General features: G+C 38.2%; 1 protein-coding gene and 1 long non-coding RNA gene across 2 annotated transcripts in view; one reads left to right on the plus strand and one right to left on the minus strand.

Moving 5' to 3' along the window:
* Window positions 1-85: 85 nt before the first annotated feature.
* Window positions 86-20,105, minus strand: CCDC39 (coiled-coil domain containing 39). The gene is made up of 20 exons (XM_051781250.1): window positions 19,921-20,105; window positions 19,434-19,553; window positions 18,200-18,346; window positions 17,020-17,178; window positions 15,982-16,074; window positions 15,767-15,895; window positions 15,059-15,250; window positions 13,366-13,469; window positions 12,913-13,045; window positions 9,830-10,024; window positions 8,982-9,146; window positions 7,833-7,970; window positions 6,387-6,595; window positions 5,303-5,426; window positions 3,956-4,115; window positions 3,120-3,226; window positions 1,776-1,916; window positions 1,459-1,638; window positions 1,159-1,229; window positions 86-550 (listed from the first exon to the last, which is right to left on the minus strand). Exons 1-20 carry the CDS (start codon window positions 20,029-20,031, stop codon window positions 388-390), a joined length of 2,841 nt encoding a protein of 946 aa, XP_051637210.1. The 5' UTR covers window positions 20,032-20,105; the 3' UTR covers window positions 86-387.
* Window positions 20,106-20,120: 15 nt separating this feature from the next.
* LOC127468266 (uncharacterized) overlaps window positions 20,121-27,652 on the plus strand; it is a 51,673-nt gene continuing 44,141 nt past the window's right edge. The window contains exons 1-2 of the long non-coding RNA XR_007903517.1: window positions 20,121-20,591; window positions 25,015-25,083. This is a non-coding gene — a long non-coding RNA (uncharacterized LOC127468266). The remainder of the gene's footprint in view (window positions 20,592-25,014; window positions 25,084-27,652) is intronic.

A 27,652-nucleotide genomic window follows, 5' to 3' on the forward strand; every position in this document is an offset into this window, starting at 1 on the left:
CCCCTGTCTGTGAAGCCAAGTGTATTACATTCTTTAAATATATCAAATGTTCTCTAGGAGTAATGTTAAAAAAAAACCAACCAACTAAAGCAGAAGAGAGGTTTTATAAGAGTGTTTATTGTCTAGGTAAGTTTAAGTATGAACCTTTGGGTTTGAGCATTGTTGTTGGGATTTGCTTTACAAGCAGCCTGAAGGCAGTGGTCGCGTTACTGAAGGAGGAGGTAACGCTGTCCCCAGTGAGATCTGCAAAGGTGGGTGTCAGAACCACACTAAGGAGCAAATACCTGTCAGCCCACACAATAACAATTGTACTTCTGCTGCAAGTGTTCCAGGTAACTCCATGGATATAGGTCAGTTGCAAAAATTAAGGAATCTCAACTAGATGACTTACAACTTCTTTTTGCCTTTAAAAATACCAGAGGTGCTGCCTCTGCTGGGTGGCTGTGAGCCAACAGCTGCTGCTTCCTCAGGAGTGGGGAGAGGCAAGGTCAGCTCAACGACTTTGAGGGATGAAGCCTGACTAGAGACTGAACTTGTTCTTCTGAAGGATCTGAAAGACAAATTTACTCATCAAGATACAGAAATTCCTTTATCTAAAACGGAGCTGCCAAGGGTGGCTCACAAAGCAGCCACCCAGCAGCCGTGTTCATTCCAGCTGAGATCCCCTGCAAAGATCTCACTAGTGGCTTCAGTAACCTCTGGGAATGTTAGACCATAACTGGTCAGTGTGGCACAGGCACTATGTGAGCATACCTTGGACAGGGGAAGAAGATATCAGTAAAAGCATATATATTTTCTCTATTTAATCAGGAAGGGGAGTTCACACTACCAAGTGTAAAATGTGGCTCAAAGTTGTGCTTTTATATTGTAAAAACACTTTTTAAATAGAGCAGGATTAGGAAATGTAAATGCAATTATTCTGTAATTACAGTTTTATTTTAAACTGATGGATGCTGAAGTAAACTTCATCATGTGCTAGAAAAATCTGGTAAACTTAAAGGACAGTGTAAGAAGAAAGTTTTTATAGAGTCCTCAGAAAGTAGAGACAATTGAGAAGACCTTTGGGAGTGAAAAATTCTGTCAGTTAGGAACCGATTTTGCTGGTTTAAACTTTATCTGAAAAAAAACTCAAACCAACCCAACAATGCTAGTACTTACCTGGTAGTATGTCGTGTGGATTGAGAACTCTGACTACCATCAGCAGAAGCAGTAGGAAGCTCTAAATTGGACTAGAAAATTTGGAAAGAAAAAACAAGTTGAAGTGGTGGTTGTATAATAGGACTGGGATATCAGGAGGGTTTATAGTGCTGGGTATTTGCAGAGCTGTGGAAAAGGGATGAACATTTTCCTGTTTTACTGTAAGTATATTGTTGAATTTAGGAGTTGCCCTTAAAGAAGCTCAGCAGTAGGCTGGAGCTCTCACTCAAGATTTTGGTGGCAGTTAACTGGAAAGCTCACCTGGCTAAAGTACATTTGAAAGCTTGCAGTTAAACCAGGATTTGTTTCTAGAACATCAGCTATCACTTGGTTGACGGTTCTGTTGAAGCTTTTCAATTCACGAAGATCAATGTCTCTCTCTTCCTCTGTTTTTGTTCCATTTTGCCTCAGAGACTGAATTTCTCTGGATAGTCTGGAACACTTAACACAAATATTTTTAAAGCATTGCTCTTATGAAAATACAACACTGTTTCAGAACCCTGCTAAGCTAAAACCAGAGTTTAACCTACACTACTGTCTATCACTACAAAGGTAGAAGTTGTCAGTCACATACAAACCTGTTTTATAACCCTTTCTAGTTTTGGCTTCTGTTCTTCAATGTCCTTGTTCAGCTGCAGAATAAGATCTTGTTTTTCCTCCTTTTGCTCTTGGAAGAGGGCTTTCTGCTTCTCTGCTACATCAAGGTATTGTTCCATGCTCTGCAAATTCATTTGAATGGCAGTGTTAGTTTATAAAGCAGTTTTGGTATCCTTTCACTTTTTGTATTTCTTTGTGGAAGGGTTTGTTGTCATTACAACTTGTTTCTAGATGTACCTCAAGCAATTAGTGCTATCGATAACTCAAAACTTTGTTTAGTGGACACAGACCTGGATAAAGTGACTACCAGGTAATTTACATATCTTAAAAAATTACTTTAAAGGTACTGTTAGTGAAGTTGCAGGTATGTGTTTTCAGATGTGCTTCTGAGCAGTGTCTACAAATTAATTACTTGGCACACCACCAATTTACTAGTGCAAGCTATCCTAAGAAACCCCAACATAGTTTCCTGTGGAAAGAGATGGATACCTTTGACTGGAATGAATAAAATTAGCTCCATAAGGGCAGCTCTGTTTTTGTGTTTTGTTTTTTTTTTTAAATAAATAAATAAAAAGGCAGGAAAGGGTGTGCTGTAACACCTCATTATGTCCCAGGGTTTACTCCCTGATGAAGATCTGTGTCCCTTTACCTTAAGAAATAACACATCTGAAAGAAGAGATATGTCCTGCTTTGGTAGAATAAGCAATAGGAACGTTTGTTGACTCAGGGCTTAGAACAGTTGTGCATGTGGCAGTGTTCCTCGATTTCCTCTGCCTAATAAAGTTCTAACTAAATGTCACACATCAGAATTAAGTGTTGCTCTTCCTTAAGGTCCAAGTGGCTTTTCAATAACCAGGGGAACCAAGAACGAGTCCTTGCTGTGGAGCCTGAACACAAGTTCTCCTTTCCCTGTGTTTAGTGCTCAGCCTGCTACGTTATGAGTCAGCTAAATTAATTCTGTTTAAACTGAAGCACCCTAAATAAAACTGAATTTGTTCCAGAAAAATCCTGGGACATAGATGCCAGAGGACACAAGATGTGTGTGTTGATGCAATAGTGGCATGTGCTGCACACTAAAGCACAGCTGCTTTAGTGGCTGCCAGAACAGCATCTGTCAGTGCATTCTGGACTCTGAAACTTCTAGCTGTAGGTGTGACTAAAAACCTCAAGTTTTGTTGTGATTCAAGAAAATTCAATTAAGCACTCAAATATAAGAGACCACACAAAAATTTGTACCACAATTTCCCAGTCTTCCTCTAGGATGGCTTGCATGGGTTTAGCCATGTGCTGCAGTCTTGTCTGTTTGACTAGAACTTTTATTTTACCTGGAGATTTTCCTGAAGTTCCTTGATCTGTCTTCTTTTGCACTGGTATGTTTCATCAGCAACCCTTTTCTCCTCCTCTAGTTTCAGTCTTTCCTCACGTTCCTCACCTGTGATCCCAAACAATGAGGCAGCATTTTTGCTGTGTATACAACTGTGTTTTCACTTGAAAATAAGTTGGACCTTAAAGGAGCTGCATCACAGAGTATTACTATATGGGTATTGATGGTATTTCAGCAACTTCAAGATTTGTGGGTTTTTTAAATACTCTCCTACTAATTCCAGATTACTTTGAAAAAGTAACTAGCTTCATGAGGGAAAATGATTTAAAAGCTACTGGTTCCAGAGCCAGTAGAGGGCACAAAAGTTAAACTTAATTCTAGATAATACTTATTATTTATGTAATTTCTCAAAGTGATGGTTTTTAGACACTAAACAAAAAGTTCCACTGTGAGAGAGAGCAAAGTTACGAAGTCTGAGTGGCAGTGCAGTTATCCACTAGGCCCATGTACTCCAATAGACACCACTTCCTCCCAGGGATGATCCCCCAGGAATCATCTTTATGCTTTGCCTCTCCCGTCTGTTCCTACTTACGACTATTCACAAAGTGTATACAGGCTTAGAGATTTTCACACAAATCTGAGAGAACAACATAAATCTTAGTTAATTACACCTGACTACACTTTCTTCTGCGCTTGTTCTGCTGAGCTATTCACAGCAGCATGGGAATTACACTCCCTTTTGCTACTCTCAGTTTAGCAATTCCATGGAATTTCCCCACTACATACCCGAGCTGTGTGATCATCACCACAGCAAACAGCAATTCCTGTTTTACATACTTGTCTCAGTGACTTCCTTGAAAGAGTTTCGGAAGTTGCTGTTGCAGCTATTAAGAACACGCAAAGTGTTTTCCAGAGCTACGATTTCTTTTTCAGCTTTGCAGATCTTTGCTTCCAAATCATCACCTTCTTGTTGAAGTGCTTGCTTTTCTTGTGCAGCCTGAAAGCAAAACAGGTATTTTAGGTGCCTGCACATTTACTGAAAGTATTAGGATCATTATAGAGAAAAAAATACCAGCCAGGGGTTTAAGTTGCTTGAACTGAGATTTGAGTGACTGGGGGACTGGAAGGACTAGTTATTTACAGTACTGGAAGTTCTTTGAGGTATTTAATCCATGTGCATTTCATGATGGATATCTGCCTCTCTAGCTAAGCCCTCCAAGTCCTGACCAACAGCATCCACAGTGTAGGGAGCAATGTCCATGCCCTGCACTGCTGACTTGAACTGCAGCACGTTTCACATCTGCTTGCTTCACCCACAAAGTACAAGAGTTGAGATTGTACATTATATAAAACCACAGAGAGACTGCTAGAAGTCATCCAGTTTAGGAATTACTTGTAACTCTTCATTTACCTGACCAGCGAGATTTAAGAAACAGCCAACAGGTGAAATATTTTCTATGCCCTCAGAAAATATGACACTGAGAAAAAAATCTGTAGGTGTGGAGGGTGTTTTATACACCCACAGTGACCACATGGGTTCTGCTGAGGGTCTTCTGCTGTTCTGGATCTCACAGTAGCAGAAATACTATCATTAAGAAATTTAACACTTAAGAATATGAAAAATACGAACTTCAGAGCCAAGTTCACAGCTGGAAGCATTTTGTCTTAACAAGATATCAGAGAATTTGTGGAGATCAAAAATAATATATTCCTGTTCCAGAACCAGGGTATTGCATTATGGATAAAGACTGATTTTTTTTTTCCAGTTAAAAGCTTAAGTATGCATGAATGATTGGTAAGTGAAAGGGGAAAGCTGACATTCTTCAGGGTGCAAACACCATGTGATAAATACCTAGAAATAACTGACAAGTAGAATTTAAGATCATGTGAGACTGTGATAAACTAGTTTTCAGTTCATAGCATTGCCACTTGGCAAGTAATTCTTGTGTCTTTGTAAATTAGCGAGCACTGAAGTGAATTGTTCAAACTGCTCAAAATTAAGGCTCCACAGAGATTCGTGTGAAATGGCTGTATCATTTAAATAACCAGCAATGCCAAATAACATAAAACAATTAGACTCAAAGTAAGCAGTAAGCAAAGAGATTGCCTTAGTTACTTGAATAGAGCCCAGGGAAATCTATAGCTTAGATACTTGAATTAAAGTGAAATACGTTAAGAAAATACCTTAATCACATAGTAGGCTTGACTTTTCTGCTCCTCTCCTTCAGGGGGCATCATGGCAAGAGTAAAAATTTCATATCTGCGTCTCAGTTTGTCAATTTTACTTAGGCATTCTTGAAATTCAGCACTGATTTGTTTTGGGAGAAAAGAAATGGATTGAGAAAGTGTTTGTCTGGTGGTGTTTTGTGGGCAGTTCTTGCTGTGGCAGTTTAAATTCCTGGTGTTATTCCAGCAGCCTGTAGCAGGAGGCAGGCAGAGCAGCAGTTGTGCTGACACTGGTCTTGGTTGCTTTCTGTGTTCTCCCAGCCACAGACATCCATTGTTCTGGTTACCTACACTGAGTCAAATCTATTTTGACATTCCAGATCACTGCATCCTGGGAGGCTGTGCCACAGTCCTTCCCAAAATTTACAGATTTGGCGTTTCAGTCCTATGGCTGCCCCTGCTGATGGTATCTTAACATTGCCACTGCTGGATGAGCACAAGCAACAGCAGAGAACGACCCCAAATCAAATTACATGAAAGTATCAATTAGCTGGGTAATTACCAAAGGAAGAAAGGCACAGTCTGCACTCTTGGTGAGCAGTTAAGCCTCAGCCACTCTAAATCACTCTAATTTCCCATTGTGTGGGGTGTGGTTAGCAGGGCAGTTCAGCTGCTGGAATGTTCATTTTTGGCTGGATATGTCACTGGGATTTCAGGGCTAAAGCCTTCCCAGGTACTTTGCACTGGTTATTACAGGAGGGAAAAGTTATTTTATAAGAGGGTACATATGTAATTCGGAAGATTTATTATGTTATACATTATGTTTCCACATAATGGAAAGCTCATTAGTTAAAAAGAAGAAAAAAACCCAACCAACCAAAACATATCACAAACCTAATCACCAAGGGGCTAAAGCTGCAGCTAGATGTCAGAGAAGGGATCTCTTGCTGGGCTCTCCTGTCTTAGTATATAGCTTTGAGCAAGATTTATTTCTTCTTCAATTTCTCTATGGGTGAAACTGTGTAAAATGTTTCTCTTTTCAATAAGTCCCCATATAAAATATACTCAAAGCTACAGGTTTAATTTATATAAGCACAGTTACCTTCTGCGTTGCCTTTCCTGCTCCACGAGTCTTATCTGGGAATCCAGCATTGCCTTATGGATCTTAATTTCCTCAGTTCTTTCTGCTATGGCTTTATTTAACTCCAGTCTTTGTTTTTCCATTGATAGAACTTTCTCTGTCTTATTACACAGAGTATCTTTAAGGCGCTTCAGTTCTAGTTTTAGGAGGTTATTGTCGACCATCATGTCCTAATAAATGCCAAAAGGGTACCAAAATTATGATTATTTATAATTTAATAAATCAATATTTATTCATTATTTTACCTTTAATATATATATAACTGTAAGACTCATTTTACTCTGCATTTCAAAATGTTGCCATTTTCTTATTTGCCAACAGTTTACATGGTGAGTGTGACAGGGGTAGATTGTTTCCTGATAGGTTTTATACAAATTCATCAGGCTTGGTAATTCACTCTGAGTTTTGGGTTGTTAGACTTTTCCATCTACAACTTCTTCAGTTTAGGTGGTTTCAAACAAATTAGGAGACCTTACAAAGAATTTTCTGAAGCAGTCAATATCTTTCTTGAAGCATTAAAACCATCTGGGAATATGTTCCAGATCCTGTAGGTCTGCAAGTCATGTTACATGAGCAAACTTTTTATACACCAAAGCTTATGAAAAGCAGCAAGTGGTGAACTTCCTTAGCGTGCAAACACTTGGAATCATTTTCTTCAGATCTCTTATGGATCCCAAACTCTGTACCAATTTTTATCTGAGTTGTTTTAGGCCATCAGCTTCTTTCTTTTGTTGCCCTGAATTTCATCCCCAAAGAAAAGTCCCATGTTAGGGAAAGAGTTTTCATTGAGGAGCAAGTGCACCAGTAAAGCTGACAGCAAAACTCTTTTCCCTGCTACTCAAACCATCTTGTTCTGCTGTTTTAGTGCTTCCTTGAAGAACTAAAGCTTATTGCAGGAAAAAAAGTGCAATAATTAGAGGAGTGGGAACCATATTTTTTGTTTATTAACATGAGGAGAAGGACTTGCATTTTGTTTCTAACTCCTTATTTTGGAATATGGATTGATCCAAACCCTCACAATTTAATAACAAAACTGTGCCAAAGTTATTAGTAGGCATCACAGATTGAGAAAAAACACTCAGTGCTAGGTAGAGACATCCTTGAACAGTAAATGCCTTTTCTATTTTAAAGGTAATTGCTTTTCAGAAAAAAAGCAACCATCCACTGATACTGTGGTATAACTAATGTGGGATTAAATTGATACCTCATCAAACTTTATGCTGTATAGAGAGGAGAAGCAACACTTTGTCTAGTAAGATAATAGTGATGAAGCTGAAAGTTTGGTAAGTTAGAAAAACTACAAAAAGGATTTTTATGGATATAATGATGTAGCACCATGGGAGACAGACAACAGCCCAAACAAACAGATGTGTCCTGTATTAGTAAAGTTGTGGAATAATACTGTACCTGCTTAAGGGCCTTAGCTTTTTTTAAATCCTGAATTGATCTCTCATTGTAAAGATTTAGTTCATCTATCTTCACCACCAAAGCACTTGTTTCTTCTCCTGTCTTATGAATTGTTCTCCTCACGAACTGGACATCATTCTGTGAATGTAAATTGCAACAAAAGCTACCAGTTAATTTTAAATGAGATAATTTTAAGTCCTGGAACCAGGAACCATCGTCATCATGTGTCCATCTGTCTTTGATATGTAAAATTCCTGGAGGGGAGTTTCAAGGTTTGATTTTGCTCACTGCTCAATTTCCCATCTCTTCAAAACTCGGGTGTGGGCACTACTTGCCCAACATTAACTGGAGATCCATGCAATGACAACATTTAAAGGGCTCTCCTATAAGTAGTTTCTTCCCCTCATTAAGTCAAATTCTTTCTCAGCTATCACTTTGAGAAACCAGTTGTTATGTTTTATTAAAAAAACTGACTTTTTACTTTCTCTGGCTTCTCTTTGAAAAGAGTTTTCTAAATTTGTTAAAATATAGCTGATTAATACTCAAAGACAATACTTATAAAAAGAAATTATAAACCGGCTACAGAATAACTGGTTGGTTTTTCTCTACAAGAAAGGTAAGTGCATTTTTAAAGAATTAAGGATGATCATTGCATAGGAAAACCAGAGGAAAAGCATGTGTATGCAAGATTCTCACATGGGAATAAAACCAGCAAAACAGTATTTCTGAGTTATGGATCAGGATGGGGTCAACTGTCCCTTCAGTTCAGTAATGTGACTTTGGACAACTTTAAATGCAACTGTACTTATGAATTTATGAAAAATATAAAAGTAACAGCTACACAGAATAGCATTCACCTATTTCTGCAAGGTCCTAACAATAAACTCAGACATTTGCAAGCAGTTGGTAAGACCTTGATGAAAGATAAGCTTGTCTTTCCAACATTGCAATGCTGGTCTTCATGCTCAGGTGTCTCAGTTGGGCAGTAATAACCTATTTTTCTGGGTATAGGGAATATATGAAGTTTTCCACATGGGTTACATAAAGTTCAGATGCCTTTTAATCTGTGTTATTGATAAGACCCAATCTCCTTAATTCCCTGAGGTTTCTAGATGTTGCACAATTAGCCTGATGTGCTAAAGAAGTCACCTGAAGTTTCCTGTACTGTGCCTGTAGAACATCATAGGCATTTTTCTTTTCTTCTAGGGTTTTCTTAAGTTCAGCAACTTTTGCTTCCAAAATTTCTTTTTCATCTGAATTAACCTCCCCTTCTAACCGTGACAGCCGTCTCTGTATTCGCTGAATATAAAAATCCTGTTAAAATAAATTTTAAGAGAATTAATAGTATGAGATAAGCAATAAACTTGGATCTAAACATTGGCTTTAGGACAATCACCCAATTAAACTATTGTTTTTATAATCATTTCTGGCTTATAGACCTCATTAGCAAAGTATCTTAGATGACTGATGAGCAGTGATGGTTCAGGGGTAATCTTCTAGAAGAGTAACAAAGCACACTCAGCACAGGCTGCTGTAGGGAGGCTTACAGGGGAGTTGCCATCTTGCTGTTACCAGTGGATGCTGATATAAAAGAGCAAATTTTCAAAGTGGTGCATAAGAAATATGCACATAATCCAATTAGTAAATAACAGGATTTTGGCATGTACCTCTTGTATTGCTTAAAAAATACACCCTGAGGTGTCTGTGGTTCAGAGGGATCAAAGTAAAGAATGGATTTTAGAAATTAGTGGGAAAAGCAGCAAATGCAAAAAAATAATGAAATACACAAGTGCAAAATGTAAGTGATACTTTAGCAAGTTTCAGTAATTTCAATTTTATCTGTACATCTAGAGACAGAAATAAATGCAGACTTTATAATAAATTGTACTGCATGGCATTTCCTAAATGGAAAGATGTTATAGATTACAGAATTTAAGCAACTCCCTATCAGTAGACTCAAGAAACAGTCATAGTATGAAAGTACATTAACATTTTACCTGGTTATATATTAATTCTTGTTGTTTAAACAGTTCTGCATCAAGTCTGCGCAGTCGACACTGGAGATTTCTAAGTGATTTTTGAGCTCCCCCAATTTCTGATAGAGCAACCTTCTCCTTATCCTTCTGCACTTTTAACTCCTGATTCTTCTTGAAAAGTAGTTCCTTTAACTGTCTCATTTCATTTTCTTTTTCCTGGTAACAAATTGATTGTTAAGCAGAAAGAAGTAATTAATCACATCAGAAGTAATTTTTGGGAAATTACTTGCTTTTATTAGTCATATATAGGAAAATTAAAACTTTTAATACTATATCCATTAATATGAACATAGAATTTCATAGGTCTTCAAAATGGTTGGCAAGAGGAGTATTTGACTTGAAGTAATATTTTTTATTTATTTTTTAAATCTAATCCTACCGTATTATTATATGACTTTTTTCCCAATTACGGGAATGCTATTCTTTCAGCCTTTCAGAAATCTAAATTCCTGTCATCTTTTTAAAAAAACCTCCTCATTGCCTCCAGCATATGTAAATATTTGGAGAAATTATTACAAAGGTTTTCAATGGTTTATTAAAACTTGTAACTCTCTGTGTGTACATGTGTATTTATATAAGCTGGAATAATTCTGTTTGAAAAATTACACATTTTAAAATCCCTTCCTTATTCTCAGAGGTAAATTGCCATTAAAACCTAAATCAGTGCAGGAAATGAGGTTTTAGTAGGGTCTGTTACAGGAAGACAATGCTGAACGTTTCAGGTAACCTGAAATGTACTGAAAACCAACAAAATTGAGATTATTTTCTTTTTATAAGCCTAACAAGGAAGACAATTTTATTCTTTTCGTCCCTCTTTCCTCAACTCAAATAACCAAAGACTATCCAAAGCTCAAGCCAGTTTCCTGTAAGGTACATCCTAAAATGAGTGATGTGACTTCCCATTCCTGTTCCAAAGGACTCATTTACATTTAGCTCAAGTCTGGTACAGAATTTGAAGATGTACATTTAAATTAATATGCAAAACACCTGAGATCAGACTTTTCTGTGTTGATTAACAATGTGTTTATTCTTGATTTAATATGTATACAACCCTCTTGCTGGCTTAAATAATGGTGAAAGATAACTCAGCTCCTTCTTTAAGAGTTCACAGTCACAGTCCACATTCTACCAAACAGAATTTTTTTGTTGTTGAACTTGCTGCAATTCCAAATCCAAAACTTAGGACATAAAAGGCAACTGTAAATTTAATATGAAATTGTTATGGACTGTATAGCACATGTCAGTGGTCTTTGGATCATGCCTGAACAAAGCAATTTAATTTTGGAAGCAAACTGGTTTCTAAGCATGTCCCCAGTGCTGAGCTGTATTTCTGAAGCTAATGGCAATGATGAATTCATCCACTGTCATTGGATCTTGCTTTGACCTTCACTTCGTGGTTTTTTGTGCGTACCTAAATTAATTTGTTTAACAGAATTGTTTCTCTCTCTTTAAGTGAGGTTGTTAATAGAGATAAGATATTCATTAAGCTGCAGTGTGCAACAGTGTTTTGCCAAAAACTGAAGAGGGAGAAGTGTCCCAGAACTAGAGCACAAAATGGGGACATTTCATCCACATTGTTCCTGTAAATATCTCTTCACAGTAAATTAACAGATGCAGCAAATAGTCCTGTGTGTCTAATGGTGATGGAAGGCATGCTTCTGACTAATACATTGCAGACATTGTTCAAGAACAGTTCATCCTAGCTAAAATATTCCCCTGGAGCTGTGGAGCTGCCAGGCTCAATGTCATTTTGGGTTATCCACCACAGACACAAGTAAAGAAACCCTGCTAAGGGTTTAGCCATCCTGAAAACAGTCTTAAGGGGAAGCAAATAAGGTTTTAATGAAATGTTATACCATTACAACTTGTTTTCAAATTATCTGAAGAGCCAAAACAGCAAGGCCTGTAAATTAAGAAACTCTATAATGGAAAGACATCCTGTCTCTAGTTTCTGAAAGTGTATTTAAAATGTACAGTTAATGCCTGTGGAGTTAAAAAATTTGAAAAATAACATTCAATCTACTGCAAGGCATTATTTCACATACATGCAACAGAAAACACAAAATAGGGGGAAAGAAAAAAGTGTGCAATGGTGTGCACAGATACAGCTTTGTTGTCACTTGTGTGAACACCTGCTGTCACATTAATTTAACCTGGTCATTCTACAGTAATGAAAGCTTCAGCTTATCCAGTGCTCAGTTGTCCAGCAAAATACTAAAAGTATTTCTCTTATGTTCAGTCAGAAGCTAAATAGTGAAAATACTTTAGGAGAATTAGTAGCACAATGACAAAACAGCATAAGCATTTCCTGAAATGCAGGTAAGTTCAGATGATTGTATTACAACATTGCATTTATTCAAATGCCCTTTGCAGCTCATCAGATGCTAAAGAATTAGATTATTTTATTCCCAGAATTAATTGGCAACGTAATAAGTGGGGTTTGAATTTAAAAGGAAGTATTACTAGACATGTTAAAAAAAGTCACCTTACAGCTTGCACATGTCGCTTCCCAGATCAAAATCTTTATACACAATGGAATCTAAAGCAAGCCAGTAATTATTTAATAGGCCACAACAAGTCAGATGTTATAGAGTGTCATGTAGTAGAATTAAAATAACGAAGAGCAGACTAGGCCAGCCAAATCTGATTAAAAGATTTCTAAATCTTTTTTAATCTGTTCATCAAAATCACAGTTCTTTGCAGGTTTATAAGCTTTGGTGGTGTTCTACTAGAGCTAAGAAGTTTTCAGTGGCAATGCTACTTAAAAGTCATCCTGACAAGATTCTCACTCTTTCACAACGTTATTGATGAGTATCAACATCCTATGTTAATATACTCTTCAAAATTACTAGGATCTCTTATTTTCCTCCAGTTTTCTCAGCACAGATGCTGACATATCTACGTGCAGATTACTTCAGCATTTGATGAAACAGCTACATGTCATATTAATACTTTCATTTCATTTTAATAGAGATTATTTTAAAATAATAGAGTTGCAAATTCAAGTGAATCCTCATTTATGGAAACCATGAACAACATTTTACCTCAACAGCTTTTTCTTCTGCTTTCAGTATTTCTTCCATCCTTAAAGCTTTCTCTTCTGAACTGAGTGTCTCCTCAGTCACAAGCTTCAGTTTATCGGAAAGATTTATATTTCCTTCAATAATAAAGTTTAATCTAAACAAAATGACATGATTTAACAAGTTAAATGTTGGTTGCCTATACAGCTACCAAAAGCAAGCAGCTAACCTGACTGAGCAGTTGCTGTATGAAGTGGGCTAAACTTCAGTCTGTGATATCCAAATCCAAAGGATTTTTTCACACCCTTTAAAAACAAGGATTACTTTGAGTATTCCCTAAATTGCCCAGTGTCAGAAACTATGCAGGACATGAAGGACCCAGAAAGTTGGAGGCTTTAATCATCAACATTATTTAAGGTTCTTCGCTACCTCAAGGATTTGATTGTATTACTAATCCTTACAAATGATATTTCTTACCTGGCTTGTTTCTTCTGAATTTCTTTCTTCAGATTGGTTACTTGTATTCTCAAAGACTCTAGATCAGAAGCAGTTCTGTCCACAGTGGATTTCAAAGCTTCCAGCTAATAAATTACAAAATAGAGCAATCGAGCCATTATTTACTTTGGATATTTAAAATTGTAAGGGACTTATTTATTGGTAAGTATGCCATTAATCTTTAACAGTGCTTTCCAAATGAGAAGTAAGGCACTGTAAATTGACAAAGCTAGTAAACTAATTTACATAGTCTGAATATTGGGAGAAAATGCTTAATAATTACAGCTACAGAATGGATCATGAAGATGCTGTGGCTGCAATGTTTGCCCAACAGCATCTGTACAAGTGCAACCATGGTTTTATAGTGCACAGCTGACTTTGATGAGGTTCTTCATGAAACATGGATGCCCTTATATATCTAATAAATATTTCTACATCAAACTTTGTTGGGTACAAAAAGTTACTTTGATTAAGATAAGGGATCACTGTGACAAAAATGCACAGATATTTAATTTGGTAAAAAATACATGACAGTCATTAAACACAATAGGAATACTTCACAATCAGTAGCTTACTCTTCAAAGTATCACTTAACAGCATAAGTGTAATTGTCTTCACTTTCACAGATGAAGAAACCTGATCAAGGTCATGTATAGCAGGTTTCTTAGAGCCAACCAGTTGTTGGCTGAACTATCTCTTTCTTTCCTTGTTTCTCACATGCATGCCACAGATGTTCTAATAATGGGAGACTGTTCTATTATCCCATTATGGAGTATTAATTGTGAAAAACTTCAAGTAAGAATCTCACAGTTTGAGATGAAAACATACCAATTCTAGGAACCCTCAAGTTAGCATGAATTATAGGGTAATCTAATAGCCTACCCCTTGTCTGAGCTACCTACAGTTTAATTAGGAAATCAATCTATGAACCACCTGCTACAGAAAAGCTATCCAAAGTTAAGGCAATAGCAGATGCAAGGGTTTTAAAAATCACCAAGCTCGCTGAGTAGCCCAGTGTTACCATTTTCTTGTTGAGAGAAAATTTACTCAGGTAATACAAGTGTATCCCTTCTCAACAGAGCCATGAAACCTGAATTACCTCTTAGAAATACTTCTACAGGTGTGTAAGTCATTAAGCAGTGCAGCTCATTCCCAGCTTTAAGTGTAGAGTAAGCATGGACAATGTCAAGCATGGCTTGTTCACAGGGCAGCCCTGTCCTACTGCCTCTTGATTAGAAAGCCATTTGGTTTTTTCCTCAGGAATTTTAACCTCATTACAAGGCCCATCAACATACACTTCTGAGAGCACAGGACAGGAACTGTTTGGAATCTGGAGGAGATTTCTCATCTTTATGCAGTACTGCAGTCTATGTATGCTAAAGGCAGGACACACCTCCTGAGGCATCTAATAGTGCTAGACCATTTAAGAGAAAATTCATCCATCTTACACCAACACAACAGAGAATATCAGCTAATCTTTTCACCACTCTCAATAAAAGGATTTAAGGATTCAGATCCCAATAATCAGGAGTAGGCTGAGAAGAGCAACATTTTGTTGAATTATTAAGAGTCTAGCATAAAACCAGGGAAAAGGAAATGCTACTCCTGTATTTCCTCCATCTGGACCACAGTTAGAGTTTCAGTCTGTTTTTCTGAGCTGTTTGGTCATCCTCACCTCATCCTGCAGACGAACCCTGTTGGCTTCCTGAGTTTGATACTCAATTCGGAGGCGGTTGGCTTTCCGTTCAGCAGAAGAGATTTTCTTTTCATATTCCATATTATTAAGAGTTTCATTTACCAAAAAGGCAGTCTTCTCTTTCAGCACAATTTCTTTCTTTCTGATCTCCTGTTTTATCTCTGCAATTAGCTATCAGGATAAAAGTATTTTATATTTGTTTGCATTAGTTAAGATATGGTAGATTAATTAAAGATACAACCAGAAGACCAATTGCTATTATAACTATTATTTGCATGAGACAGCCCAGTTATCATCCTTAAAATTACTTTATTCCACAGCTCCTTCACAACACCAAATACTCTAATTGTTTTGGAATGAAAACTTCCAAAATATTCCAATAATTTCAAAAAAAAGTGACACTATAAACTCATATGAAAATAATTTTTGATTGAGTGAATAGGGAGAAAAAAAGCTAAACAAACATTCAGATAGACTTGCAACAGATGAAATGCAAGAGGAAAATTATTAACAGTAATAAGGCTTTCTTTACCTGACAGATTTATAGCTATTCAGTGAAAACTGTGTATTTTGAAAGGTTAAGTAAAAGATTAGCTACTGGGAAAATTATGCTGTAGTTCTGATGCTTAAAAAGAAAAAAACCAAACCAAGCAAAATCCAGATACGGATCAGTTCCAGCAGTTTTACCAAAGCACAGTGATCAATCTGTTGATCTCTTTTTTGCATCTGTTGTATTGCATTCTCCCACTGCCTGATGACTTCTTGCCTTTCTTGATGAACTCGGCGACAATCTTCAGCTGCCCTGTCAAGCTCCATCTGTTTAAAAGAAAGTACCCCCATGATTCCTGGTGTTAAAAATGTCACAAGTAACCAAGGAATCTCCAAGAACCTTAAGCACAAACCTGAGCTGTTAAGGTCTCTGTAAGCTCATTATCAAGAGCTCTGCGCTTCTGATTTGCCTGTATGGTCAACTTTTCTACTTGAAACGTTAATGCCTGAAAATGAAAGGATATGAAAATATCATGTATTTGAAAACAAATAGATCACATCTTATAGATTCTTAAAGCCCTGCTACAATTAGAGGTTGAATTACTGAGGCATCAATTTTATTCTGCTTTAGAGAACAAAAAGCTGACAGTTTAGCCTTCCAGATTTTCAGTCATACAATAGGCCATGATCACGTCAGCCCTTGGGACCAGACTGCAACAAGGGCCAAGTAACCCCCCAACTGTGTGTAAATGCATATGTGGTGTCCTACTTCACTCTTCCTACTATGCTGTGTGACTGCTACTGTAAATGATAGCAGTGAGACTGTTTGTGCAAACTAAGTTTTTGGGTTAAGTACTTAATGAGTAAAAATCAAATTTCTCCTCACTGTATTTAAAGGCTAAAAAGAATAATAACCCAGGTTACTTATCTCTATATTAATAATATACTTGAGAACTAACCCTGAGAAAGTATGAACTTGTGACTGGAATCTCTGTTTATACAGATATATGTGTTTATATCTTTCATTATTCCAGGTAGCTTTACTGAAGTAGCTGTACTTTGTTTTCAGCCATATTGACAAATTTGGTTCTAAAAGGGAAACCTACACTATTCATCCACACTTGGGGTGGATTTTTGATCCAACTCCTCTGAGTTCAGTGGCACTGTTTTCCAGATTTTATTATCTATTTGTGCACCCTCTCAGAAAAATTTAAATTTTACCCAGACAAACAAGCAAATTAATGTCTTAAACCATGCCTTTCATTGCTGTAAAAGTTGTTCTCTCTGATCTTTAAAATGAACCTCATATGGAATTGCACTGTTGTGCTAAATGAAAACCAGTTTAAAAGCACTGTTGTACAAAATCTTGTGTCCATCTTATCTGACTCAGTAATATAACAAGGTCTTCAAATGCCCAAATGGTTTTCCATTTAGTTTCCATTTCTACTTACTCCTAGTTTCCCTTCATCCTGCTGTGCATACTTCTGGATTGCAAGAGCATCATTATCTGTACGATTTAATTCCTTTAGCCAGCTCTCCAGGACTTCCTCATCACAGTTCATCTGTTCTTTTAAGTCTTCCAACTTCTGAATTGTTTTACTTATAGTATTCTTATGAAATAGGAGAAAATTAAAGGGTCAATACAAAATGTCTAATATTCATTGAATAGTAACTGAAGCAATCAGTTCAGGCTACTGCAACAAATTTACACATATCTTGTCCATAGAATTGCTAGGGTTTTTATTACTTGTGTGTTATACTTGAGGAATGCTGTTGGATGTCCTGCTCTCAAACAAGAAACAAGACAGCATGTTGTCACAAATTTGAAATGCAAATAATTTTAAATAGAAAAGTCAACCTCTGGCAAGTTATACCTATATCCGGGATATTTATTTCACATAATAAACTGATCTGAGGCATCAAAAGGTAAAGTTCCTCCCTCACATGCTAAGACCAAGCTCTTAGATCCTTATCCTACATGTCAATTTTCAGATGTCCCCACATGACTGTGAAGAGACTGTCCCTGACACTAAAATGGGACAATCTGCACCCAGCAGAATAGTGAGAATATCTTCATCCTGCTACCCATTCAGAGACCAGAGATTACAAACAGCCTTAATCAGAAGAAATAGAGCAAATTAAAAAAAAATAATTTAAATAATTCATGGAAAGAAAAAGAGACATTTCCAATCCCAGAAAACCACTTATAATTGGATAGCACTAGATTACTTTTTACCGTGAAACAAATGTTTGATCTTGAAATCATGCCCAGAGTTTATTTTATGTGGAGAAGATTGCCACCAACAATTTTTAAGCCATAAAGAAAATACCTGTGAGAATTAACTAGACAGTGATATGGATGTGTGGCTCTGTATCTGGCATTAGGAACAAAAGTCTTTCAATATCTAATTAATGTTTGCTAAGTCTTGACAAGTCTAAGCAAGGAGATCCTCAGTGTCCTTTTATTTGCCTTCCCAGGGAAAAGCACATCCAGGTCATCTACTACAGTTCAGAAGTTTTAATTATAATTAGCCATTCACGACTTATACTACTGTTTCTGTAAGTGCAAGTGAGGACAAGCTATAAAATTTTGCAATACAGGTGTTCTCTTCCAAAAATTTTAAACCTTACTTCTTGTCTGTTTTTCTTTTCTCCTAAGGAAATCAACTCATTTTGCAGTCGTTTAAGGTCACTTTTGAGACGTCCACATTCTCTCTCGGCAAGGGCTTTAAAGTGTTGTTCAGTTTCAATTTCATTCTCTCTGGCTCTGTAAAGATACTGCAGAATAATGAATTGCAGTGTTTTACAATAAACAAAAGGTATATATCAACAAACAAACTTTTTTCTACATACAATCAAATCCCAAGTCACAGATGGTGTGATTTCACCGAGTAAATGTAGGAATCTTCAGAGAAACTTTATTGTTTGGATTTTAGTATCTCAAATATATGTATTCTTATATTTTTATATATATACATATACACACACGTACGCACATTGTATCAAGTATCCACAGATCAACCATTTATAACCCTAAAAACTCAAAGATTTTTCACCCAAGATTCAGAAATCTTAACCTTTCAACATCAAAATCTTAGAATCTTAGTCTCTTAATCACTAGTGACTTTACATCTGATTCAGCAGGTGCAGCAAAATAAAATAAAATAAAAAATTTGTTGTTTTGGGATGAGACAGACCTCCACCAGGCTGGCCTATGGCAGTACCTCTGTATTGTCTAATCTTTCTTCTTCTAATTCAAATTAAAACTTGAATCTGGCATACGAAAAAACCCCAAACATTAAGACATTACTCAGCTGCAGGGAATAAGAGTTTTTCACCTAGGAGATTTTACCTAAAGGGAGTAAAGCTTTGACTCCAGACTCTAGAAATCTAAACTACCCATTTTGGCCAATTAACTCAGCATGTAAGTGAAGACATACTTTAACCATGTCACGTCATTTTTCAGGTCTGTAAATTAACTCTTCTCTAGCATTTCACCACTAATTCTTGACCATTATAAAGAATATAAATTTGTTCTTCCCATACACTGATGTTTTGTTTTCCTTGATCAATTTTTTCTTAATAATTTCGAAAGCCCCCATTCATGAAGAATTCTAAAATGTATCCTCCTTGGCTTTCTTCTAGGTACATTCATTTGACTTAGGGCGATCTTCTTAATGACCATCAAATAATATCACTCAGATATATAATTTAATTTTTGTTTCTTGTGGAAATCCTGGGAGAAAAGGCCTAAAAAAAAAATCTCTAACAAAGCTGGCAAAATGTACAGGGATACCAGCCACAGAGAGACACTCAGGTTACAAGTCTGTCTGATAAAGCAGATCAGCTTGTGGTGGTGATTTACCTGAGAGAAGCTTAAGTCTTGTCTCACGTTCTTCAAATGAGCCGTCATGGCTTCTATGCGCTCCTTAAAGTTGGTCAGCTCATTCCTCAGGTTCGCTTTTTCCTTTTGCATCTTCTGCAGCTGTTTAAGATTAGAATCGCCAAGTGACTATTTGCAGCTGAGCGCTTATTACCTGCGACTACTTAAGGATAAGTCATTGCGATTATTAATAAAAAAATGTAAGAAGCACACGCTGCGTTCCTCCAAAGCATTGAAAGGAGAGGTTTCGGGGGAAACCCCCGAGCTTTGCTAAGGGACCGCACAGATCCCGTTCCTCCTCCCGGGGGGCTCGGGGGATGCGGGTCCCACGCTCGGAGGCAGGATCTCCCTCCCGGGTGCCCTCTGCAGCTCCGCGGAACTCCTAGGTTTTCCCTCCATCCCTCCCTCCCTCCCCGGCCGCGGGGGGCAGGCGGGCTCCGCTCCCTCCCGGCCGCAGCCCCGCGCTCACTTCGTCCTCCAGCGCCTTGTTCTCGGCGTTGGCCACGGGCACGGCGTAGGCGCTGTCCCAGCCGAGCTCGGCCAGCACCGAGGCCGTGGAGGAGCTGTCCACGCTCTCCATGGCCGCGAAGGTGCCGCGCAGGGCCGGGGCTGTGGCGGCTCCGGGCGCTTGGCAACGGGCGGCAGCGGGAGGCAACGGCGCCTCAGGCGGCACCGCCCCCGGGCCGGGCCGGGCACCGGCGGGGACAGTCCTGGGCTCGGTGCCCGCAGGAACGCGGCTGTCTGCGGGTCACGGGGGCCTGGGGCCGGTTACCGTGTGCGCAGAGGGGGTGTCAGACCCAGAGCCATTGGCAGAGCCTCAGAGTCCCCCCGGGCTCAGCTGCTCCCTGCCAGCGCCAGCCCGAGCCACGGCTCTGTCGGGTCTGGGGTCACACAGCCCGCCTGCTGCTGGTGGCACCAAATAGTTCTGGGGTCACACAGTAGGACAACATGCCTGCTGCTGGTGGCACCAAATAGTTCTGGGGTCACACAGCAGGACAGCATGCCTGCTGCTGGTGGCACCAAATAGGTTTGGGATCACACAGCGGGACAGCCCACCTGCTACTGGTGGCACCAAATAAGAGGGGTCTGGGAAGGTACACAGTGTGTGTCCTGTTTCTGAACTATCTTCACTATTAACAGGTGGGTTCCTGAGCCAGATTGCTTTCAGGTGTCCGTAAACACTAATGCTGTGTCCGTATGAACTTGGATGTTACCTTTTGTACCCATCTGTACTGCTGGGCTGCAAATAATCACGTGTCATTGAGCTCCACCATTCATGGACGGAGACAGGGACACCAGCCTTGGCAGGAATCATAGGATCACAGAATGGTTTAGGTTGGAAGGGACCTTAAAGACCATCTAGTTCCAACCCCCCCTGCTATGGACAGGGAAACCTTCCACTAGCCTAGTTTTCTCCAAACCCCATCCAGCCTGGCCTTGAACACTTGCAGAGATGGGGCATCCACAACTTCTCTGGGCAAGCTGTGCCATTGCCTCACCATCCTCACAGCAAAGAACTTCCTCCTAATATCTACTCTGAATCTATTCTCCTTTAGTTTGAAAATATTCCCCCTTGTCCTGTCATTACATGCTCTTGTAAAAAGTCCCTAAAAAGAGGAAGCATAGTCTTGACGGAGAAACCCTCTGTTGGTGACTATTGTCTGGCTGAAGCATCTGAAAAGACATTAAAGGAATTAATCAAAGCATGATTAAGAAGTACCTGAGCAAAACAGCAATAAGCACTGGCAAATGGTTGGGAGATGGTTTGGAGGAGCAAGGAGTTTGCAGTGATGTTTGTTACACAACGAGCCCATGGTATATTAGCAACACTTCCCATAGCAGAAGACACTGATCTTGCTAGATATCTGCATATGGTATGGGGTATTTTCAGAGAAGAAAAAATTGCTGAAGACAAGTGAAAGTCAATCCTGATAAGGAGGTACCAAAATGGAGACTTGCAGTGTTGTGCAGATTATTGCTGGTCACTTCACTGATCATCCCCTGAGAAGAGTCCCACATTATTATTACTGAAGTATTGAAAGAAAAAATATGAACAATGTTCGGAAGCAACAGTTTCTCTAAAACAGAGGAATGGTACAGGGTTCAGTTCCTCAAGCCACCTGTGGAAAAAATACAGACCTTGTGAGGCAGATCTTTTTTGCCCCTGTTGTCTTACCTGGCATGATGGACTGTGGATGTTTATAGGATGTGCTGAATAATATTTTTGACCTGCTGGAGGGTCCGTGCCAAGAGCCAGGTACTGCAGAGTGCAGTGACCTGACCTGACTGAATGAAAAGGGGAAATTCGAAAGATGCTACAAGCTACTAGAAAGATGTCAGACTACAATGGCACATCACTGTGTACACGGTAGCAGCCCCTTCCTTCCTTCCTACCCAAAACGAGAATCTCCTTTTTCTCACTGCATGTGAAAAATAAATGCAACTTGCCTTGCAGAGATTTTAAATTAACATCTGTAATTCAATGTGGCATTGCAGTGATGAGCACCTGATAATCTTGAGTTGAGCTTGTGTGTGAAATAACATAAGAACACATAGTGCCTGAGAAGAAGAAAGCAAATTATCAGACAGCTGTTTGTTATTAGGTGAGCAGGCAATCCTGTTTGCTAAGCAAGGCTTCCAATGAAAAATGGTGATTTATAATCACTGCCATAATGTATACATGCAAGAAACCTAATTAAATCAATCTTGATCCAGTTATTTAATACACATACCAAACTTTTGAATTTTTGTAATCATAAACTTTCTGTTCATGTTTTTATGAGTGCAGATTTATACATAGTGTCTGAGAAGTATAAAGTGTTATATGAGTCGAGAGTATTAATTCACAATTTTCATGGAAATTCCAACACTTCAGTTTCTCTTGCCTGACCCTGACTAAACAAATCTCCATGATATGCTTTTCTTTGTACAGCTTTTCCCTTCTCCAGCCTGTGGTAATGTGTTGTGTAAATGCAGAACTGTTTGCCAGCCGTGCTAATCCACCAGATGGTGCTGCGTGTCTGTGCATTTCAGGGGGGTTTTGTTGGTGTCTCTTAAAACAGCAGCATTTATCAACTACTCAGTTAAGAGGGAATATATAATTCCTATTCCTAAATATATATATAAACGCAGAAGGTTGATTTGTTTGTTTGTTTGTTTGTTTTTAAAGTCTACCTCTTATTTTTAAAGGTGTTAGAGAAACAGAAGTATTTGTAACATAACAAGCTATTTTCCTCCTAACATTCCTTATAGATTCAACTTTCACTTCTGTAGGCTGCTGTGCCCATTTGTTCAAACTACCTAAATGTAAACTCATTGTTTCTGTCATTTAAAGGACTTACAGCTCCTCTTGTTCCTGCTAAAAAAAAAAAAAAATTGTTTATTTGTTTATACCCAAGCTCCTTAGATGGTTATTTGTGTGAAAATAAAGATTTCAATTATGATTTGCTTACTAACAAGTGATACTTTTGTTATTTAAAATACAGGTAAATGTTTTTTTCTGACTGTATATCTGAGCTACCTACTGAAAAAAAGACTCATTTAAAAGGTTATTGGATTATTTATAACGAACCCAGTGTAGACAGTTAGTTTCATTTAATCACTGTTTATAATAAGTTTCCCATGTGAATCTGCAAGTCACAGGGTGTTTGATAATGGGATGTCGTGGCCCACACTGTATCTTTTCTTTCAGATGGGTACAGACACAATGGAAGAAACAAAAATGGGAAGAGACATTGAGGGGACTGCACAAGTCAGTGTGAGATCAGAACACGTAGGAAGTCTGAAGGGTGGAGGATCTTGCATGATAATGACTTGTGTATTGAGTAAGAATCTCATGTCTATACTGAAATCTGGATCCTGACTGAGACAGGAGAAACATAGTTGCCTAAAAAGGAGAATTGCTCATAATCCAGGTCTGATATGTTATCAGTGAATGACATAAATTGTCTCAGCAATTTAATATATTGGTCTTAGGGAAAAAAAACCAAACCAAAACAACAATGATTTTGAACCAAAATGAAATACCTCTGAAGTTTGAGGAAATTTAAATTTGTCAACAGTAGATTCTCTTTGGCCTGTTCTCTTCTTTTTGCATAGTTTTACTGGCAAAGGCTGTGGTTTTACTGGTACAGCCCAGTGGCTTTTGTGTGGTGGAGATGGGTGCAGAGGAGAAAAAAACATCCTTTTGCCGCAATATTCATTTGAAAAGCTACTATAAAACATTGTGACATAAGGCAATTTATTTTTACTTTTAGGACCTGAGTTTCCACCAAGCCCTGCAAGGGGCTGTGACAGCAGTGCCTTTGGGGCAGGCAGAAGTGATTTGTGTGGGGGTCTGTGCAGCCCCTCTGGGCACTGCCTGGCAAAGGGCGCCGCTGTGGCTGTCCAAGAGCTGCCCGGTGGGTTGGGATGTGCATTTGCCAAACACTGCTCAGAAAATGTTCATGTAAAACCATTACCAGGTTTTATTTAATAACCTCCTAACCCCCTCTCTCTCTCCTCCTCCTCCCCTCTGTTCCTCTAATGCCTTTTACAGCTCTTGCTGCACAGCGTGAAGCCTTAGAGCTGTATTCATCAATGACTCACACCCTTGCTTAGGGGCCAATTTTCATGGAAGCTATACAGGAAAATTTTGAAATGCACCTATCTCATGCAGGGCACAAGATGATTTCTCTATTCATTACTATTCCAAAAGGACTTGTTGTCCTTTGGAAATGGTCAGATATTGCTTACATTTGTGTGTGCATGCATACGTATGCAGAGCTAACTTGCCTTTAGATTTGAGTGGTCTAAAAATAAAAATGTATTGTTATTATCATTGACACCAGTCAGCTGAAAGGCAACTAAGGTCCTGCTTACACTGAGTGGAAGCAGGCAAATGCAAAAGAAAATGCAGCAGTGTGCTTTGGGTGAGCAAATCCTACAGACTCAAGCACAAAACTTGTTAAAGTTCACCCTTTTGTTTGATGATATGAGTATCAGCCTTCTGAGGAATTTGGGAGTAAAGCCACGGACTTACTCTGAGAAATCAAACTGCACTTTTGCCTCCAGAAGTTTTTTATGTAGGTCACGGTCGTAGTACATTTCTAAAACACTACAAGAAAACATGTTCCTTTCCTTTAAGACATCACATGTTAACTCAAGTTTTTAGCTCTGGGGAGGAGATAGAGGTAAAATTATTAGCCCAAATGACCTTTTGGTTTAAAATCCACATGATAGAAGGGGAATCTTTACTGCAAAATTGCCAGTTATAGAATAATTGCATTTTCAGGGGTTGCTAATTATATCCAAAATTACATTAAACAGTTTTGGGGAAGGGACTGAAACTGCTTAGCATAAAGCAGTTTATTTACGCATGTACAAAGTAGCTTACATCCCTAAGGGATTAAACTAATTGCAATATTTTAATGTGAGTTGTAAAAATTGTGTCATGCAATGATGAATCAGAACTTGCAGGAAAAAAGAGGGCAAAATACACTTTTGCTTTTCATAATTTTTCCAACAGGCATTTCAGATCATAATTCTAAAAATAGCTTTTTCCCTCTCTTTGTTTCTTAAACAGAATGGAAAAATCCCTTTCTGCAGATCAAGCCCATCCACCGACATTAATTTTTGCCTTCGATCTGCTCAGGTGAGTTCCTCAAGAATGTGTTAGAGACCAGATTTGTTTTTTCCATATTTGTGGATGTTGTTTTTCCAAAGTGGATTATGCTAATAACATAACTTTTGGCTTGGCAGATAAGTTTTGTCCTAATGAGAGAGCATTTTCTTACAAGAGTGCACAGAATTACCAAGCTCCTCATGTATGTTACACAAATCAGGAAAATTCATGACCCTGTCAAAGCCAAGAAATAGGCAGAGTCCTGTGAATACAGTAGCATGATCCTTGTTTTAGAGATGACAAAACACAGGCAAAAAAAGAAGATAAGTGAATTCCCTCACATTGCCCAGAATACAAAGTAGGAAATTAAAAATTTATTCTTTGCCTTTTATTCTCAGGCGCAACTTTAGTACTTTTATGAAGTAACTGCTGTTTACCTGGGTAGCCTCTAAGTTCTTCCTTTCTAAAGTCCATTTGTGCTGTAGAGAGTATGTAGGGATTGTAAATGTACTCCTAAGTAGCATTCCACAGTTGAACTAATTGCCAGGCCAAGCAAGAGACCACAGTAAAGGGGTGAATAATTTGATCCAAGATGGATTTGTACTCTACCAACACAGCCTGAAATCTTCTAATGCTTTTGGATTTGATTGTGAGCTGTTCATTGTTGTTTGAGCCTGTTCTTTTCTATTACCATATTTTCTCTGGATATCATTTCTGTGTACCTTATCTTTGTATAAAAGGCCACATCTTTACCATATTCCCAGGGAGTAGTCAGTAGAGGCATACAAAATTTACTGCTGTAGACCAAAGTAAGACAGATAAAGGTAGTGCATTACAAAGTTCTTGCCCTCAATCATGCAGAAGGCTCTCTATGCCTCTCTGAGCAGTGGTACCTATGGGGCTGTACTGTAATGGGAGAAGGGTTAACAGCAAACCAGGACATTTTCTGCAGTAAAAGGAGATGGAATCTTCTCTAAGCAATTACCTTTTATATGATAAACAATGTCAGTGGTCAATAGAGGGAGTTTTCTTACCCTAATCCCCTTCCATTCAGCTTAAAATAAAAATGCTATTCGTTTGACTAGCAGGTTGGGGTATCATGAAGCCTGATCATACCTGTTTGCATGTTACATTTATCTGCCAGCAGAAGGGTTACTACAGTAACCTTTCCTTAAATAAAAAACAATACACTAATAAATGCATGTTACAGCTTTAGTGGTGTAAGGTGCTTTTGTGAGACGTGTCTATTGGCACGCTGCAGTCTTTTTGGAATACAGAGTGCACTGCTATTTATTACAGATTCTGTTGGCATCATGAAGTTGTAAGTAGCTTCTCCTGTACTTTTAGCTTCTACTGACTCTGAAAATCCAGCTTTAATTACTAATGGGTAGTATACAAAACAATTTCCTTCTGGTAAAGGATACACATAATCTGTCATCATTAGATATCTGCTGGCACTACACATAGCTTGTGCTTTGACCAACCCTTAGGGAAGGGGAGGTTTGATAAAAGAGAAAAGCCAAAAGCCATTATACATATTTAAGGTACTGAAGAATTTAAAGATTACAACAGCATATCCTTTTGAACATATGAGCTGTGACTTTCAATGGACGTGATGTTCCTCGTGGATGTGGTGAGATGTGACAGAATGGCCACACAGCTGAGTATTCCATAGCTGAGTAGCCCTCAGCTCAGTTACAGGACACAGAAAAATCAGAGCTTCAAGGCAGCATGCTTATAGCTTTCTCTGTCTATTGTTCTTTCTAGTGGAGCGCAGCTACTGTGATCTCTTTCCTGACCATTCTGTCTGCATTGGAGTATTTCTGGAATTTCTTCTGCTTCCACAGCCAACGATTACGAAATCTTACATCTGTATATTATAGTTGAAATAGTCCAATGTACATTTCTATGGAGGCATGAAAAATCATACATTCCCTATCAAACTTACAATGAGGCTATCAAGTGTTTTGTATGCAGAGATCAGATGGCCCCAAGACTTGTTGCTGTGCTTAGTATTTGGCATGGAATGTCAGCATCTTCATGCAGTAGTTACTTGATGTCTCTAAAGTGCATATTTGCTGTCGTGTTACTGCTCTGTGTATAGTAAAATGCTATATAGGACATAGCATAATCTTGTTTGATATTATGATCCTGTAATTTTCTTTAAAAAGATTAATCTTGTAAATACTGTAAATTTATATTAGTAGTCGCAGTAAGCTGTTTAAGGTTTATGTGGAGCAGCATTATTTATATTTATAGTCAGTGACCCTGATACCTTGTACTTAGAGTTGAGATATTTTTATGTTAATTTGTTTCTTTATTTCCTTGGCCTTGGCTAAAAGAACTCCAAACACTATTAGGCTTGATTTTCAAAAGATCTTCCAAACTACATATATCTACAATCTACTCATAGATTTCGGAGGTATTTTAACACTTATTGCCGTTTCATATTGCCATTTAAGTCATTAGGGGGTGAGTAAGGTACACCTAGAAATACAAAACATTATCTCTGAATTAGCCTCTTTGAAGTGCATTTCATTGCTGTATCAGTCATTGCAGAGAAAGGTTTTGAGCCCAGGAGTACAGATGAAAATATATA

The sequence above is a fragment of the Manacus candei genome, unplaced genomic scaffold, assembly GCF_025592945.1.
Source record: "Manacus candei isolate 608988 ecotype Guabito, Panama unplaced genomic scaffold, ASM2559294v1 h1tg000015l, whole genome shotgun sequence".
Classification (NCBI taxonomy): domain Eukaryota; kingdom Metazoa; phylum Chordata; class Aves; order Passeriformes; family Pipridae; genus Manacus; species Manacus candei.